The sequence below is a fragment of the Rhododendron vialii genome, chromosome 1a (assembly GCF_030253575.1).
Source record: "Rhododendron vialii isolate Sample 1 chromosome 1a, ASM3025357v1".
In the NCBI taxonomy this organism is placed as follows: domain Eukaryota; kingdom Viridiplantae; phylum Streptophyta; class Magnoliopsida; order Ericales; family Ericaceae; genus Rhododendron; species Rhododendron vialii.
In genome coordinates, this window is record NC_080557.1 from 44,346,451 (window position 1) to 44,364,655 (window position 18,205).

At 38.0% G+C, this 18,205-nt stretch overlaps 2 protein-coding genes across 3 annotated transcripts; one reads left to right on the top strand and one right to left on the bottom strand.

The window, feature by feature from the left end:
* Positions 1–9,462: 9,462 nt before the first annotated feature.
* On the bottom strand, positions 9,463–13,215 carry LOC131319236 (uncharacterized). 2 transcript variants are annotated; one of them, XM_058349404.1, is made up of 3 exons: positions 12,662–13,215; positions 10,794–11,029; positions 9,463–9,920 (listed from the first exon to the last, which is right to left on the bottom strand). In XM_058349404.1, exons 1-3 carry the CDS (start codon positions 12,911–12,913, stop codon positions 9,728–9,730), a joined length of 681 nt encoding a protein of 226 aa, XP_058205387.1. In that variant the 5' UTR covers positions 12,914–13,215; the 3' UTR covers positions 9,463–9,727. The 2 variants fall into 2 exon arrangements, with proteins under 2 accessions (XP_058205387.1, XP_058205395.1); XM_058349412.1 differs by having other exon boundaries at positions 10,794–11,023; positions 12,662–13,208.
* A 501-nt stretch (positions 13,216–13,716) lies between these two features.
* On the top strand, positions 13,717–17,848 carry LOC131319250 (bifunctional bis(5'-adenosyl)-triphosphatase/adenylylsulfatase FHIT). The gene is made up of 5 exons (XM_058349424.1): positions 13,717–13,949; positions 14,039–14,149; positions 15,767–15,913; positions 17,354–17,452; positions 17,559–17,848. The coding sequence occupies exons 1-5, from the start codon at positions 13,764–13,766 to the stop codon at positions 17,673–17,675; spliced, it is 660 nt and encodes a 219-aa protein (XP_058205407.1). The 5' UTR covers positions 13,717–13,763; the 3' UTR covers positions 17,676–17,848.
* The last annotated feature ends 357 nt before the right edge of the window (positions 17,849–18,205 follow it).

Consider the following 18,205-nt stretch of genomic DNA (forward strand, 5'->3'; position numbering starts at 1 on the left):
TTTGGACCATTGATTGCCGAAATCAATGGTTCCAGATGCACACAACATGGTGTTCTACACCGTTGCACAACATCTGTAACGCCTCGAATTTTGGGTACGTTAAATAAACATTTTATTGATAGAATCAAATGGAGTCTGGCTCTTATTACATCATAATTCTCATAAGAGTACTTTTAAACAAACAAGGAGGGAACTAGGGTTCCTAACTACTGCTCCGCTTCCTCCTCCATCCGGGCTAGCTCTTCGGCTCCAAAGGCCTCCAAGGTGTAAAGTTCACCCTGTTCAACTACAAAGTCTGACACATTATACCAGCGTCGCCACCGATATAATATGCCAGGGTCACCAAAAAGGCAACACCGTGAGCTACGAAAGCTCAATAGAAAAATTCTTACCCGCTAACCCATAACTTACAAACAACAGGTTATACTAAAACATCGATTTCCACATGATACGTGTATACACAGCTACAAAAGACAATATCAATAACACATCCGCAATCGTTATATAACTATCGTTGGTGTCCAAGATTCTTCGAGTTTCTCCTACGCAACTCATCGTAGACCGTGTCTCCATTTTCCGTTTCTCAAAAACCAAATCAAAAATTCCCAAAATCCGTTTGTTTAACACACCCAACCTCGGTTCCGCCGTTTCGGGTTCCCGAGTATCCTCACAATGGTTTCGCCGTCCCGGGTTCCCATTGGCACACAAAACTTGCATTGGCTCCTCTCCGCGGATAACCAAGCCATATTACCAATGAGGCTACCACGTCCGGCCGCATTGACAATCTTCACAATGGGCTACCAAGTCCGGCCACATTGTGGTTTTCACAATCCACGCAATGGGCTACCAAGTCCGGCCATATTACGAGTTTTCATACACACAACGGGCTACCAAGTCCGGCCACGTTGCAGTTTTCACAATCCACGGGATGGGCTACCACGTCCGGCCACATCGCGGGTTTTCATATACACAATGGACTACCAAGTCCGGCCACATTGCGGTTTCAAAACACATCTCATCATTATCCACACCCTAGGTGTCATATTTCTACTTTCTCGATTCTCGTGTTTCGTTACATGCAAAGACTCCGCGGTAAGACAAAAATAAGCATGAATCATTCTAACAAGATCATCCAATTCTATATTACTTATCACGCTTAATCACCACTTATAGCATAACGCCACATGTACGGACGCCCTTGAAGTGTATCACTTATGCTTTATTCAAAGCACAACGCCACATGTACGGATGCCTTTGGAGTGAAATCACTTATGCTTTATCACACCACAAATAATACAAGCAATTCATATACGCATTAATCATCTTAAAGATCAAAATACAAATACTTATAAACAACGATAAGTTCTATCAATTTAAAACAACAACGTTATACTTGAGTAAGTAAATAGGAAGTAAGTAAGGATTTTCTTACCGTTCTTCTAGGCGGTAGTAACGGCTTACGGACGGTAATCGGCGGTCGGACGGAGTAACTTCCTACGGTATGCTTCCGGTAGCTTCAAAAGAGAAAGATTTCTCTCAAAACCTAATCTTGACTAACACTACTCTACTTTATGGATCGAAGGGTGGTCGAGTGGCGGCTTAGGTTGAGTTTCTTGAAGAACTCAAGAACACTCAAGAACAAAGTAAGAACAAAAGAAAGAACAAAAAAAGAACACAATTTTTCTAGAGAGAGAAGTTGCTAGGTGAAGGTATGTGTTGAAATGCTTGGAATGGCTTGCTATTTATAGGCCAAGGCATGCCCTCTTCCTCTCTCCCAAGGCCGGCCCCCCTCTCTCTCTCTCTCTCCCTCAAATTTTGACACATGGCAAGCAATCTTGAAAGATCAAGGTCTAAATCCTAGGCTTGCATGGCTAAGATTTGTCCTTGAATGGATTATAGAAGATTTGGAGACAATGGTACAAGATTTTATTTTAAACAAAGCATAGAAGTACAATGGAGAGTTATGTTTGGTTAGGAAGAAGATTTACCCAAGGATTTAAAAGATGTAGGAAAGATCATGGAAGATCAAGGAAGGTACAACCAATCTTCTTCTTCTTCTCCTCTCTCTCTCTCTCTCTCTCTCTCTCTCTCCCCCCTAGTACACACACACACACACACACACACACACACACACATATATATATATATAAACAAGAAGAATAAGTAAAAAGTACCAAAGTACTAGATTTACCAAATCAAATACCCAATAAAGAATTTCAATAAGGCACATGTTCGATTTAAATAAATAAACTAGTGTACTAATGTACTCTAGGAATATCAACTCCCTATTAAACTAATCCAATTGAGTACAAAACCCCAATAGAAAATAATAAAAGAGTACTTTTAAGAATCTTAGGCCTTAAAGGCTACTAAGGCTAATAAATACTTTCATAATAAAATATTATATACTTTATCACATGGGGTTTAAGAAAAAGACTAATTTAATAAACCCATGTACTTGTTGGAAAGATTAAGCCTTTTACCCAATGGATAATAAATTCTTTAACTTTTATTGTCCAATGGACAAAAGTTAAAAGGAAACTTTTATATAATCAAAGTCCTTTAAAGCATGTGACAAAAGCCCTATATTTAAATATAGGTGTGGTACCAAGTACCTCAATTAAATAAAAAGGCTAGGATTCTCCCCATTAGTTTATAATAGAGTACAAGTACTAGTTTAATCAATAAAGTACTTTAGAAATCTAGGGTTTAGATATACCCCAATAGTTTAATGCATAAAATCACATGAAAAATCCATACTTGATTATTTTAAACAAACTTTGTACTTTGTTGGAAGATTTGGGCTATTACCCAATGGATAATAATTTCCCTAGCATGTAAAGACCAATGGATAAAAGAAATACAAGTACTTTTATGCTTAAAATAAGATTTGAAAAAACTATATGTACTTTTAGTCAAAAGCTTATTGTCCAATGGACAAAAAAATTACCCTAGCATTATGAACCAATGGGTAAAGGCAAAAGTTTCAAAAGGTCCAAAAGGTTTATCTAGTAATTAGGTGAGTTGGTTGCTCGATTCCTCCAACTAGTCGGTTAGAAACCAACTAAATTGATCAAGTAGGGTTTCTAGTCGAGAGTTAAACAATGACCAAAATTTAACTACAACGAAAATTAACAAGAATCATATAGTCACTCAAGAGAAAATAAGTAATTCAAATAAAATTCAAATATTGAACGAAATTTTTATTGACCAAAATTCAGGGGCGTTACAGCATCATCCCTATTATGGGTAGACAGTACTGCTTATTATAATTTGATCGCTGAAGATGGTTTGTTCTCTTGGGATCTCAAAATATCTATTCTTCTTTCTATGCACGGTCTCAAGTAAATTTATCTCTATTGATTACTCTAATTCTTCTATCTATTTTTTTTTCACTCATTACCTGAAAACCCTTGCTCAAAACTCATAGTATCAAAACAAACACGTTGTTTTAATACTTACACTGAAATGTAAAATTTGTACCGAGAAGGGTTAAAATGTATTTCATTTTATAGATGTTTCCGTGATTGGTTTGAACTTTGCGTATAGGGGATTGCTTTGATGACCAACTTACACGCACCTCTATTAATTGCTGAAAGACCAGTCACACCTTCTACTAACAAGGGGTCTTACTTAAAGCTGAAACAAAACTGTGTATAAACTGGATTCAAAAGCGATTACGAAATAAACAAATTAACCCTCTTACAAATCATGCATGTATGGCATTTTCTCATAAGGCAAAAATACCCTCTTACACGTTTTAATAATTACACTGAAATATAAAATTTGTACCGAGAAGGGTTAAAATGTATTTCATTTTATAGATGTTTCCGTGATTGGTTTGAACTTTGCATATATGGGATTGTTTTGATGATCAACTTACACGCGCACCTTGATTAATTCCTGAAAGACCAGTCACACTGTCTACTAACGAGGGGTCTTACTTAAAGCTGAAACAAAACTGTGTATAAACTGGATTCAAAAGCGATTACGAAATAAACAAGTTAACCCTCTTACAAATCATGCATGTATGGCATTTTCTCAGAGGCAAAAATACCCTCTTACACGTTGTTTTAATACTTACACTGAAATGTAAAATTTGTACCGAGAAGGGTTAAAATGTATTTCATTTTATAGATGTTTCCGTGATTGGTTTGAACTTTGCATATAGGGGATTGCTTTGATGACCAACTTACACGCACGTCGATTAATTCCTGAAAAACCAGTCACACCGTCTACTAACGAGGGGTCTTATTTAAAGCTGGAACAAAACTGTGTATAAACTGGATTCAAAAGCGATTACGAAATAAACAAGTTAACCCTCTTACAAATCATGCATGTATGACATTTTCTCAAAAGGCAAAAATGCCCTCTTACACGTTGTTTTAATACTTACACTAAAATGTAAAATTTAATTTGTACCGAGAAGGGCTAAAATGTATGTCATTTTATAGATGTTTCCGTGATTGGTTTGAACTTTGCATATATGGGATTGCTTTGATGACCAATTTACACGCACCTCGATTAATTCCTGAAAAACCAGTCACACCATCTACTAACGAGGGGTCTTATTTAAAGTTGAAACAAAATATTGTATAAACTGAATTAAGAAGCGATTACGAAATAAACAAGTTTAACCCTCTTACAAGTCATGCATGTATGGCATTTTCTCAGAAGGCAAAAATATCCTGGTATTGTTGTGGGGATGAGGTGGAAGTAAGTGAGACTCTCGACCTGATGACCCAACCTCGGTGCCCTAACCACTAGTTTGTTTGGCTGCTGTATGTGAGAGTCTCACAGTGAGATCAATGTCACGGTCTATTAAAAAGAGCTTGAAGTCGAGGCAAAAACTCGTATGAATTGATCAGATATGAAAATGAGTAGCACGAGCTTAGTTGGAGTCGAGGCAAAAACTCGTATGAATTGACCCAACATGAAAATGGGTAGCACACAAGTGAGAGTGAAATCTCAAACTAAAGACTTCTTGAAGCTCCCAATTGTCAATTAACAACCGAGACCAAAGGTTTTGTAATCCTCTGTAGTATTTGGTTTGTCTGTCTTCAAGTGAAACAGAGAACTAGTCATACAGCTCCTGAACTAAAGCTCTGGATCACTGTGCATGTCTGCAGTTCCTTATTTAAATTGAGTTCACGTTGTATCTTTTGCCTTCGGTATTTTTTATCAGAACTTATTTTTTGTAAATTTGTTGGGATTAATCGTTTGTCTTGACGAGAGGAATCAGAAAATAAAACATAAGTTCAACAAAAATTCAGGATAGACGAACAAAATACCGAAACGAAAAATACAGAAACTATTAGCGCGAACTCATGTTTTCTTGAAAACATGTGGTCATCTACACTTCCTGCTTGGCAAAGGACCAGACATTTTACTCATGGTTTTTCAGGGAATTGAAGTACAGCATGATCGAAGATTTACATTGCTTGAGTGAACTCAGATCAAGATATCTATTTTATGAGCTTCAACTACAAGAGCATTGAAGACAAAAAGCAATTCAAACTCATCATAACCAACCTTTAAAAGCTTCATCTACAAAGATTTAACGCTTAAAAAGCAATTCTAAATTCTCATTAGTCCGGAGTCCTCGGTAATCAGGCCGTGTGCGTCTAGTGTTCACTTCTTAACATCCGCAAACTCAATCTAAGGTGGATCGACCTTCAAGCATTACCCTCGTCAAGTTTACGTTACATCATATCCCAGAAAAATTCATATTCGTAAGAGAAAAACCAAGAAAGGGTAACGATCACGCATTATGCTTTGCAGAACCTGGTGGCAAGAAGGTTTCCCACCAGCCACTCTCATATTTTGGATACGGCGCCACCCATTTTTCTGGCTTCTCAAAATCTAGATCGACAGGATTATATGCCAATGCTTCTGCCAGGCTATCTGCTTCGAAGCTTTCTACTAGAACTCTATCCAGCCTTAACTTCATGAACCTGGTCCCTTCGGGGACATCCGATAAAATTGGAACTTCATGAACCTGTTCAGCCACATAATCATGCATCAACTTTCGTGCTTGCTAAAATAAGGTTACATACATTTAATCCTTTGTTTTGATCCTCGTGATCTTTTCCCTTCACAAATATCTCCATAAATCAATGATCTATACACAGCCAATGGATTCAGTTAAGTAAACTGGGACACTAGAAGCCTCTTTGCAAGAGTAAGTGATATAACGTCTTAAGTTTACAAGTGCATCTTTTTTCTTTTCAATAAGATGAACAGAGATGTGTATTCTCACAATCAGGAAACACAACAGGCATCTCACAAGGGTAAAACACACCACAGACCCCAGAAGAAGACAGACGAAGAAGAATTAGTGGATGCAATGGTCGATGAACTTTTCCTGAAATACCATAGTTTGTCTATATTTTAGCTACAATGCCCTTGCCCAGATTGCTTAACAGATGTTTGGTACATTTTCATTTTCCTTAGATACATTTTTTGCCTACTTTACGTGCTTTTAGTAAAATAAACAATAAGAAGTTAATCCGATACCGTTTCCTTTTTTTTACTATTAGTGTTATTTCCCACATCAAAGAATTTAATATATATAGCATATGCATCTATGAAAAGAAAAATAAATTTAAAAGCAATCCGGTATTAATTAACTAGTACTAACCGGTACCAGCCGGTATTGACCGATACAGAAAGAGAAAAATAAATGGTAGTAGCATAACAATAGCGGGAGTATAGAATTACACGTAGTGAGTTTCCAGTGTAGCGGCTGTAAATTTTTAGCGCAAGTGATCGTAGTCGTGACTAGTGAGGTGTACATGCATGTATATCCTCGAACCGCACAAAAAATGGATTACAAGGCAATTGGTCAACAAGCATGCAAATTTTGGTATCACTTGCATATGAAGTGTAACAACATCGAATGAACAAAAATAAGGATCTTTCATTCTTACCCGATCGCTACAAAACAAAACCTTTTTTGAACTCTTGAAACGGACCAAAAGAAATTTTTAGAGGTTATAAACATTAAGGTGGTTAAATGAAAATGAGTCATGGTTGAAGAGGGTTTAATGTAATTTTCACTAAAAATAAAGGGTGCCGCTATTCGCAACCCTTTATTTATTTTCTCCTATAGCCCACTACATTTCGGTAAATAGTTGTTGAAAATCATACATAACATTTCGGTAAATAGCTGGTGAAAACAAAATTATATGAAGTAACTACATGTCGAAAATATGTTCAATTTTCGGTAAACAACTGCGGAACATACATTTTCGGTAAAAAACTGTTGAAAAAAATATTGTATTTTGGTAATTGGATGCTGAAAATATATCTCAATATCGGTAACTAACTGTCGAGTACAATTGAAAATTTTTAACAGGCTATGAGAGAAAATAAAGAGCTGCAAATAGTAGCTCCCAAAATAAATTATAGTAGTGCCTCTCGTGGGAATGCTTTTCCCATGCGTGGGATTATCGATTTTTTTAAATGAATCCTAAAGTAATGGAATTTAGATACTCGTCTGCATTCACAGATTGCCTCATTTTATTTCTGCGGCACAGCCCAAAAAGTGTTCCGACAATATGTGATTTAATTAGTCCGAGATAGAAACGTGACACAATGTTTTTTCATTGCTTTCCAAAGCATGAAAAGGACAAAATAATGAACCTGGGTAGGTGTTATGCACACTCGGACTGTTGATTTAGGTCCGTTGATTGTCGAAATTAACGGTTCGGATGCGCACAATATTGTGCTGTGCACCCCTGCACAGCATCATTCTTACTATGGGTAGATGGTACTACTTATTATAATTTCATCTCTCTGTGTTCACGGTCTTTCTCTCTATTGATTACTCTAATCCTTGTATCTATTTATCTTCGCTCATTACCTAAAAACCCTCATTCAAAACTCACATCAAAACAACCATGTTTTCTAAATACACCGAAATGTACTAAAATTTGTACCAAGAAGGGTTAAAATGTATTTTACAGATGTTTCCATGATTGGTTTGAACTTTGCATACAGGGGATTGTTTCTATGACCAGTTTACACGTGGTTCGATTAATTATTGAAAGACCAGTCCCATCATCTACTAAGGAGGGATCTCATTTCAAGTCAAAACAAAGCTCTATATAAACTGAATTCATAAGAGATTACAAAAGAAACAAACCCTCTAAGGCTGGAAGCAACTACCAATGAGAGACACTTTGAGCATAACCCATCTCATAGCTTATCTTCTTCTTCTTATTTTTTTTTTCCCTCTTTTTTACGAACAAGATCAACCAGTGATATTAATACAAAAATAAAGTATAACGAAAACAGCAAAACAAAATACTACAACAACAACAACAAAACAAAAATAAAGAAAAGCCGCGTGAAACCAGACGCCGGAGCCAGACCCATCATCTCATAGCTTATCTTGAGCCCATTAACGTAGCAAGTAAGGGATTGGCTTTATCGTTCCGATCAAAAATAAAAAAAACAAGAGGTGTTTATCACCCAGTTACCACCGCCAGCAAAAAGTTCTTTAGAATTTCGGGATTAGCCAAAATCCGCTGTAATCGGCCCAGACACCCGATTATTTTAAAAAATATATCTTGAACCCTTTTTTCCCGAACTCATCTTGTAGCCATTTCAAACGTCAGTTTCTGGAAATAGTCAGTGGGCATTCGATTAAGGAATAGCTCAAATCAAGAACCCCACAACTTAATCGATTAATTCTAGGCCTTCGTCTTTTGTGACGTGACAGTAGATTCACTGACAAATCATGCATGTATAGCATTTCCTCAGAAGGCAAAAATATCCTGGCATTGTTGTGGGGATGAGGTGGAAGTAAGTGAGACTCTCGACCTGATGACCCAACCTCGGTGCCCTAACCACCAGTTTGGTTTGGCTGCGGTAAGTGAGACCAATGTTATGTCACGGTCCATTAACAAGAGCTTACTTGAAGTCGAGGCAAAAACTCATATAAATTGACCCGACATGGAAATTGGTAGCACGCGAGTGAGAGTGGAATCTCAAACTAAAGACTTCTTGAAGCTCCCAATCGTCAGTTGACTACCGAGAGCAAAGGTTTTGTAATCCTCTGTAGTATTTGGTTTGTCTGTCTTCAATTGAAACAGAGAACTAGTCAGAAAAGCTCTGGATCACTATGCAGAGCTCACGTTACATCTTTTGCCTTGGTATTTTTGACTAAAACTTACTTTTCATATTTTTGTTGAGATTAATCATTTGTCTTTACGAGAGGAATAGGAAAATAAAACATGAGTTCAACAAAAATTCAGAAAAGACGAACAAAATACAAAAACTATTAGCGCGAACTCATGTTTTCTTGAAAACATGTGGTCATCTCCACTTCCTGCTCGGCAAAGGACCAGACATTTTACTCTTGGTTTTTCAGGGAAAGTAAAGTATGGTCGAAGATTTACATTGCTTGAGTTAACTCAGATCAAGATATCTATTTTATGAGCTTCAACTACAAGAGCATTCAAGACAAAAATCAATTCCAACTCATCATAACCAACTTTTAAAAGCTTCATCAACAAAGATTCAACGCTTAAAAAGCAATTCTAAATTCTCATTAGTCCGCATAATCTCCTCAGTAATCTGGTTGTGTGCTTCTAGTATTCACTTCTTAACAACCGCTTACTCAATCTAAGGTGGATTGACCTTTACGCATTACCCTCGTCAAGTTTACATTACATCCCAGAAAATTCATCTTCGTAAGAGAAAAACCAAGAAAGGATAACAATCACGCATTATGCTTTGCAGAACATGGTGGCAAGAAGGTTTCCCACCAGCCACTCTCATATTTTGGATACGGTGCCACCCATTTTTCTGGCTTCTCAAAATCTAGATCGACAGGATTAGATGCCAATGCTTCTGCCAGACTATCTGCTTCGAAGCTTTCTGATAGAACTCTATCCAGCCTTAACTTCATGAACCTGTGCAGCCACATAATCATGCATCAACTTTCATGCTTGCTAAAATAAGGTTAAATACATTTAAGCCTTTGCTTTGATCCTCGTATCTTTTCCCTTCTCAAATATCTCCATAAATTCATGATCTAAACACAGCCAATGGATTCAGTTAAGTAAACTAGGACACTAGATCTTTGCAAGAGAAAGGGGTACAACGTCTAAGTTAACAAGTGCATCATCTTTTTTCTTTTCAACAAGACGAACAGAGATGTGTATTCTCACAATCAGGAAACACAACAGGCATTTCATAAGAGTAAAACACACCACAGACCCCGGAAGTAGACAGACGAAGAAGATTTAGTGGGTGCAATGCTCGATTAACTTTTCCTGAAATACCATAGTTTGTCTTTGTTAGCTACAATGCACTTGCCCAAACTGCTTAACAGATGTTTGGTACATTTTCATTTTCCTTGTTTACATTTTTTGCCTACTTTACATGCTTTTAGTAAAATAACCAATAAGAAGTTAAAATAACCCAACGTTTTTTATTCTTATATAAAAAATTAAATAATCGTAAAATTGTTTGGGATTTAGTATTGTTTTCCAAAAAAAAAAAATCAGGAACAGTGACACGCACTTTTCATTTTGTTTTACAGGATATGAGAGAATGAAAACAGAAACCGGAAAACAAAACCCAACATGCACTTTTCAATTTTCCTGGTCATCTGACTATGGGCCAATGCAGTCTATAGTGCCATACCCAGAATTTTTAAAAATCATCAAAATTTGTTTATACGGGAAGCAGACCCTTAACCTGCTAGTCCAACACGGGCAAAATATGAGGGAATCTGGGGAAATAGAGAATGAATAAACAACAAACTGAAGGGGAGTACTTACGTGATCCATGTACCATTGGTTGAAACAAGAGCAACAGCAGGTCTCTTCAGTCGCCCGGCAATTTTGGGAAATTTTTCCAGGAACTTGGGTTCAATCACAAGCCAGAAGTCCTGCTCTTTGTTTCGCTCTCCATAAAGTCGAAGCCGCTCAAACAACTGCTCCTGGAAGTGCTCCTCTTCATCCAGCATGAACTTTGCATTTGCTACCACAAAATAGTACTTGGTGCTCGTCTGTTGCTGCATCTCAAGACAAGCAAGGCACGTCAATTTGGCAATTCAGTAAACAATATATACATGAGAATTTTCATTTGTGCGCATGATACACTGCCTTCCAGAGGGCCCACGCACACTCTACAAGCTGAATGGTTCTACTTATATACTCAATAAGTTAGTTGACATCCCTTTCTAGAAGCGACATATTTTTAGTGTCATCAAGGCCTGGCCCAAAGAGGATAATATTGTTATGAACCTATGGTTTAGATGATTGATTGATATCAGAGCAGGACCTGCATTACATTGTCAGGGTCAAGTGGTATGAGCCATCTCTAAAGTCTGTACAAACCACCCTTGAGTCCCCCAAGTAGAAAAAAGTGTTGCATATAACTGAGGTCACAGCCGTCTTGGCAAAGCCGTTTATGAAAGCCTCGAGAGTTGAGACCCCAGTCTTAAAGGTGATATTAGTGTTATGATTCTGGTGGTGATATTATGAATTAGAGCAAGTCAGATGGGAAGATTTGGGCCACATTTTTTAGTTCTTTATTTTTGCACTCGATAACTACCAAGGGAAATGCTACTGACAACCCACGTTATCGCCAAAAACCACGACAGGCACAAGAAAATGCTCGAAATGGTTGAATTATGCTTTGACATGTGTAAAAGTGATTGGGAATGTGTAAAGAGCTAAGAAGCATGCCATTTCTATGGAGGAGCAGTGGGCATGTCAAGCACTAACACTCTTCGTACTCTCCACTCTCCGCGGAGGAGCAGTAGCGTGTCAAGCACTAACACTCTTCATACTCTCCACTCTCCGCATGTCCAACACTTCTGTCACAGGTGTCCTAATTAGAGACCTAGATCATATTATCAGACACTTCACTGACACTTCTGGAACTATTCATCTAATGTGACAAATCAACTCAGAATAACAATGTTCTGCATTCCATGGAATGCAATTTGTCCACTCTATATTTAGTTTGAAATATCTATAAGATGCATATCCACATGTCCATTTCAATATTTAGCAATCATTTCAAATCCTATAAAATGCATTTTTTATGTGAATGATATGTGAGTGACATACGATACCTAATTGTCCACTATTTTGTTGCATATCCACTGCTACCTTTAAAACAGCTTCATACGATGGAGCTTTAATTTGTAAAAACACTTTGAAAGAACCAGGTGTCTTTTCTTGCATATCCTGCATATTTCATTTAAACATCAACATGACAGCTCCTCCGTATCACATCATGTGTTTGTTTGTGTGCTATTTTCCTCCCATTACCAATGTTTAACATCTACAATGTGGCATTCATGAGAAGTGGATCAAACTGGAAATCAAGTTACACAGGAAACACAAACATTCATCCGCCTCACAGCATCAACAACTCGACGTAATATCCTGCCAACGGATGTCAATGAAACCAAATGGGTAATCAAAAAATTAAGCACATGTTTGGCTATTCAATCGTCATCACAATACAACTACTCAATCAACGTATATTACTGCTAAATTGGTCATTCAACTAGAAGTAATATCAGCAAATGAAAGGAAAATTTTTTTTCCGGTAAATGAAAGGGTAATTCATAACACTAATAGTCTAATAATACCATGAGAACTATAGAGAAAGCGGGATTTAAAAAACTGACCTTTTCGGCAGGGCCGGAGGAATCGACGGCGGCAACAGCTGTCTTGACGGAGGTTTCTGTTTCCCAGCTGCCGCCGCCGCCCGTGGCGGTGGTGGTGGAGATAATCCTCGGTTTGAGCAAATTTTGTGGCGATGAGGACCATAATGACACCGGTTGGGTTCGCTGGAGGCGCATTCGGCTGGTGTTTGTGGGCGAAATTACTCCCAAGGCGGCTAACGAGGTCGAATTTAGGGTTGCTGCTGAAGTTAACATTGCTACCCGTAGTAGAGAAAAGCAGTTGAAATTCTATTCCCCGGATTATACACGGCTTTGTTCAATGGCCGAGCCTCCTCGGGTGGTGAAGATAATGGGAAACGGATAGGATAGTGTCAGCAGATGGAAGTAGCGATACCCAAGACAGAGATGATTCTCTCTCTCTCTTAACTCTCCCTTCTCCCTCTCTCTATATTTTCTCGCTCAAGTCTAGACGACGAGAGTGGCACCAGAGGGAATCCGGAAACTGAACCACCAACCTTATCTATGGTTTTCTCTCTCCTTTATCTCATCAATGGTTAAATCCACTTTTCAGTTCGGGGGAAAATACTTTATAGGTACCATAATTTTGTCGAAATTATACCAACCTCCCCAACAGTTAGAAACTTTAGAACAAACAACTTTGGTTACTACATCTACATGCATAATTCGGTACACAACTGTGTCCGGAACCATTGATGCACATAAACCATATGCATCTAATAGTACCGGACATGGTTGTGTTCCTAGATTTTTGGGGCAGAAATTAGGAGTACAATAGAACAAATTAAATAGCATTGGGTTTGCCAATTTGGAACTGTAAACGAACTGAACTGCTTATAAGCAATTGTCAGCTCGACTAGTATAGTGATTGAGCAAAGCTCAAGTTTCTTTTAAAGCTCACGAAGTAAACGAGCCGAACTTAATACTTTAAAGCTCAACATCAATTCGAATCCGCTGGGGTCAGAGTCTCAACTCGAAAAAAGCTCGACTTGTTTACAAAATCAACCGAGCTCTACGCCAATTTTTTGACTCGTTTGCGACCCGTTTTACGGGTCACCCGCCACGAAAAGTACTCCTATCAAACGTAATGGTAAAGGCCTTGAAGGTGCTCGTGCCCTCTCTCTCCTCCTCCGCCTTCAGGAGCTTCAATTCACTCTGCTCCTCCGCTACCCTCCGCCACATCGCCGCCGCCGCAGTCACCAGCAACAACAAGTCCGCCTTGAATCATCATTCAGTCATCGCCAGAGCTTCGTCTACGTACACACGGTCCAAGGTAAGCACGCATCGAACAACTTCGGTTTCTTTCACCTCCTTTTGGGAAATTGTATCGATTTCCGTTGTATTGAGCATGGAAATGAACAGATGGAATCGGAGCATTATACGTTTGGACCGTACAAAATCTCTTTCAAGGAAGTGTTCTACTCCACTGATCTATCGTACGCCATGGTCAACCTCCGCCCTGTTTTGCCTGGTAAACCCTACTTACCTATACACAAAAACACATACTAAATCACTCTTTTTTTCTTTTTTTTTATTACATCTCTTATGATCGTACCTTTCGTTGACATTCCCGTAACCTTGCAAGTGGAGTGGTTGGCAACATGCACTCCCGTGCATTTGACTAGGATTCAAACCTTACTTACTTGGTTTTGGCCGAGCAAAAAAAACATTCCCGCGACCTTTTAGGGTTTTGCTATGCTATAATGGTTCTCTGTGAACATATATTTTGTATTGCGCTTTACGGTTTAAATTTGTAGTTTGACCTGTCAACTAGATGTATTCTAGTGTCATGTATGTATACAGTTCGGTGTGCAGGCCGCAGGGTAATATTTTAGGTACTCAAAAAAAAGTTCACACAGTAGTCCTCTATAGTCTCTGGAACTTATGAATGATTTGAACACTAGGATATCGAGAATGAAAACGAAAGGATAATCAATGTGAAGTTCATTTATATTTTTCTATGACCAACTTGTATCTGTGACTCATTTGATTTCAAGGCATATAGAGCAATTGTATTGTGTTATTACCTTCTTCTGTGTTCTAATTTTTATAATTATAGGTGTTGAGTCTGTACATTCAACTTAGTTGTCATTAAGTTTTTTGATGCATCTTTGATGTAGTGTAGCTGTTAACTTTTTCACTCATTTATTTGGGATAAGACATATTCCCTTGTTTTTTATTGTTTTCATTCATTTGTTTCAGTGATCTATTTAGTTGGGTTTAATTAATTTCTATTTTCTTCTGCAGGTCATATCCTTTTTTGGCTACATTTTAGAGTTGGATAGTTGGATGTTTGGTGGAAGTGACTTACTGAGGTCATTTGCGCGCACGCACACACATGTTTTTACTTCTGCATGAGCAAACAAGAAATAAAAGAAGTATTATCTGAAATAAGTTAAATACTATGTTTTCTTCTGATCCTTTGTCAAAGGCTTGCTTGCAAGATTGATGCTATGTAATGTATGTATTGATGGGCTCTTCAAATTCACTGCACCACAGTGAGTTCAAGTAGGTGTTTAAAGGGCGCATATCTGTTTACAATAGGAAATGCGCAAATGACATGACTTAGTGCTCAGGAAGTGATTATTGTGTTTGTATAATAGTAAATGTTGACTGCAATATGGCACCAAGGTAGTCAGAGCGTAAACTTTATTTTCTATACAGTTGATTCCCGGATGGAGTTATTCCAGCAATTTTGGGACTTTCATAGAATCCTTTGAGTGGAGTTTGATGTGTTACATTTGGTCTTTTGTTTCTTCCCCAAATAATCCATATGGGCAGCACCCCATTGGTACATATTTCTGGAGTATGTTTACTTATCCAGTTATCCCCCTTTTTTTGGGGATATGGTAGTAAGTACTTTTTCCAATTCTTCCCTGCATTAAGCATATAATGAAAGTTGAACTTGTTTGCGGTATGTGGGCATATGTATTAGCACTGTGCACTTTCATTCTGGTGGTCGTCATATTTTTACCTGTCTCTGACGTTCTGCTTAAGCCGTTGATTGAATACATTAGACGCAAAGATATGGCCTTAATCCATTTATGGATATTTTCAACTTTGAGCGGTTGGTTGACTTGACATTCTTTACATGTGCTTGTCTGCCCAAGGCGTGAAGTGAAGCGCTTTGCTGATCTCACTGCTGAGGAGACTAGTGATCTATGGCTTACTGCGCAGAAGATTGGTAAACGACTGGAGCAACACCACAAAGCATCGTCACTAACGTTTACTATCCAAGTAAGATGGTTGCAATTTACTATTTCAAAATGTTTAGCGAGTCTTTTTATTCGTCTCTTTGCTGTTTCTTTTTTTTTTTTTTTTTTTCTGTAAGCTCTTTGCTGTTTCTTGGATCTGTTGTTTTGAAGATGTGGTTTTTCCTCCCGAGCTTATTTTCCTCGATTAGGATATTAGAACTACAAACAAGAGGTTCTGTTACCTTCCTTCACCTCTCCCCTCCTTCCCTGCTAGTGGCAGTGTGACATAATTGCCTTTTTTGAACCAAAGCATGGCTTGAACATGACAAACAAAATTCAGATGTCCTGATTGAAAATTGTATTTGACCTATTGAGCTGTCTTAATTGTAAAGTTGCCCATGCGAAATTGTTCCTCATGCAAATGACTGTTCAGGCATATAGCTGCATCAGGATGGAACCATTTTGATTTCAAATGTAGTCAAATGGACCACTTTAGGTGATTTACAGCACTAATGTTACTCTTTACGAAGCAGATAGTCTTTTTTTTTTTGGTACTTCAGAAGTTGAAGCAGATAGTCTTTGCTTTATTGAGATAGTGTCATTTTGGGTACACTATTGGTTTTAGATAGTTTTTTCCTTGTGTTATGTTTATGCGATTACTTTGTCTTGAAAGTTAGAATTGTGAGTTATTTTCTATCATTTTACTTAGAGACTGCAATATCAGATTAACAAATTAGCAAATTTACTGTTGTTTAACCGACCACATGGCTTGTTTGGTATTGTGGTAAAATCTGTCTATCAAGATTGAAAATCAAAAGTGTGAGTGATCGGTTTCATATGATGCCGGAGGTTATGCCCCTAGGTTGACAGGGCCAACCTTGGCCGTTGGCTTTTGGAAATTAAGATGTGTCTGGGATTGAGAAGTCTATGGTATCATGTCTGAGTAGTCATCTTATTCTTATTACATCCTGCTCATTGGCCCTAGAATTCATATGCAAACTTCTTTATCATATTACCGTCTTCCCTTTCAAAGACTTCATATATGATTCAGAAATGGGAGCCATCGCCATGTGAAAATATATGAAAAACTAAAGGTTTCAAGGTTAGCATCTACATGCACATTGCTTGTGGCTTTTGCCTCCCTGTGATGAAACTGCCCTCAACTCAAGATTGGTAGGGAACTTTAAAAGGTAGTATGTTCATAGGTTATTGCCCTAGTAAATCCAATAATTTGGAAACTGTTATCCAGTTTGTGCTGCACCACAGCTGATCGCCATTGACCTGAATAACTGGCGCTGCATTATTTGTTTGCTTTGGAGTTCACTAACAAAGAGAATGCGGATTTTGGGGTCTCCTCTGGATATTTGAATTGATTCGTTTCATTTTTAGTTGTTGGTTACTGCAACTGCTGCTGCCATTTCTTCAATCCTGTATGATTTATGTCATATTGGTCTTAACTTCTTGATTTTTGCTGGCATCTTAGGATGGTCCCCAGGCTGGACAATCCGTCCCTCATGTTCATATCCATATACTTCCTCGTAAAGGTGGAGACTTTCAGGAAAATGATGAGATCTACGATGCTGTAAGACCTAATGCTTCCTTCAATTCTTGCATATCGGATAGTTTTCCGTGAACTGGAAATTCTTAAAAAAATTGACTTGATTGTCTGGCTTTTATTCACGATGTAGATTGATGGTAAGGAGAAGGAACTAAAGCAGAATCTTGACTTGGATAAGGAAAGGAAAGACAGGAGCTTCGAGGAGATGGCTGAAGAGGCAGAAGAATATAGAAGGCTTCTCTCATAGATATCTTAGTGTTGATTGGCGATGCGAAATGTAATTGACCGATGCATGTTGGCTAACACTATTGTTTAAATGATTATAATGATCCGATCAGATGCAATATATGCATCGCCGGAACATGACCTGCATCCGGGCGTTATTATTAATTGAAAATTTCTATTTTCTTTTCTTAAAAATATTACGGTGCAGTTGAATCTAAATTTCTGCTTGAATTAGTATGGGGAATGTAGATTCTTTGGACGACACTTTCTTTAGGATGTCATGCACGTTTTGCCAATGTTTTGAACATCTTGTTAACAAATTCCCACGGGCTGGATACCCAAAGTTAGATCCCTTTGACATAGCAGTAAACGTTGGATCAAAGATGATATTGGATGCACTGTAGCAATGCGTTAGCGGAATTAATTTTTGACAAGCAATGTTTTCTTGAAAGTTGACATCGTTTTGATAATGTTTTCTGGGAAGTTCACTACATAATGTTTTCTGGGAAGTTCACTACATCTCTCTCTCTCTCTCTCTCTCTCTCTCTCAGG

What these genes read in the sequence shown, in the direction of transcription:
- LOC131319236 (XM_058349404.1), bottom strand. Translation starts at nt 12,913, where the DNA reads ATGTTAACTTCAGCAGCAACCCTAAATTCGACCTCGTTAGCCGCCTTG. An exon ending in CCTCCGGCCCTGCCGAAAAG is followed by an intron (nt 11,030 to 12,661) that starts GTCAGTTTTTTA and finishes CTTGAGATGCAG; the next exon opens with CAACAGACGAGCACCAAGTA. An exon ending in ACCAATGGTACATGGATCAC is followed by an intron (nt 9,921 to 10,793) that starts GTAAGTACTCCC and finishes GTGGCTGCACAG; the next exon opens with GTTCATGAAGTTAAGGCTGG.
- LOC131319250 (XM_058349424.1), top strand. Translation starts at nt 13,764, where the DNA reads ATGGTAAAGGCCTTGAAGGTGCTCGTGCCCTCTCTCTCCTCCTCCGCC. An exon ending in CTACGTACACACGGTCCAAG is followed by an intron (nt 13,950 to 14,038) that starts GTAAGCACGCAT and finishes GGAAATGAACAG; the next exon opens with ATGGAATCGGAGCATTATAC. An exon ending in TCCGCCCTGTTTTGCCTGGT is followed by an intron (nt 14,150 to 15,766) that starts AAACCCTACTTA and finishes TGACATTCTTTA; the next exon opens with CATGTGCTTGTCTGCCCAAG.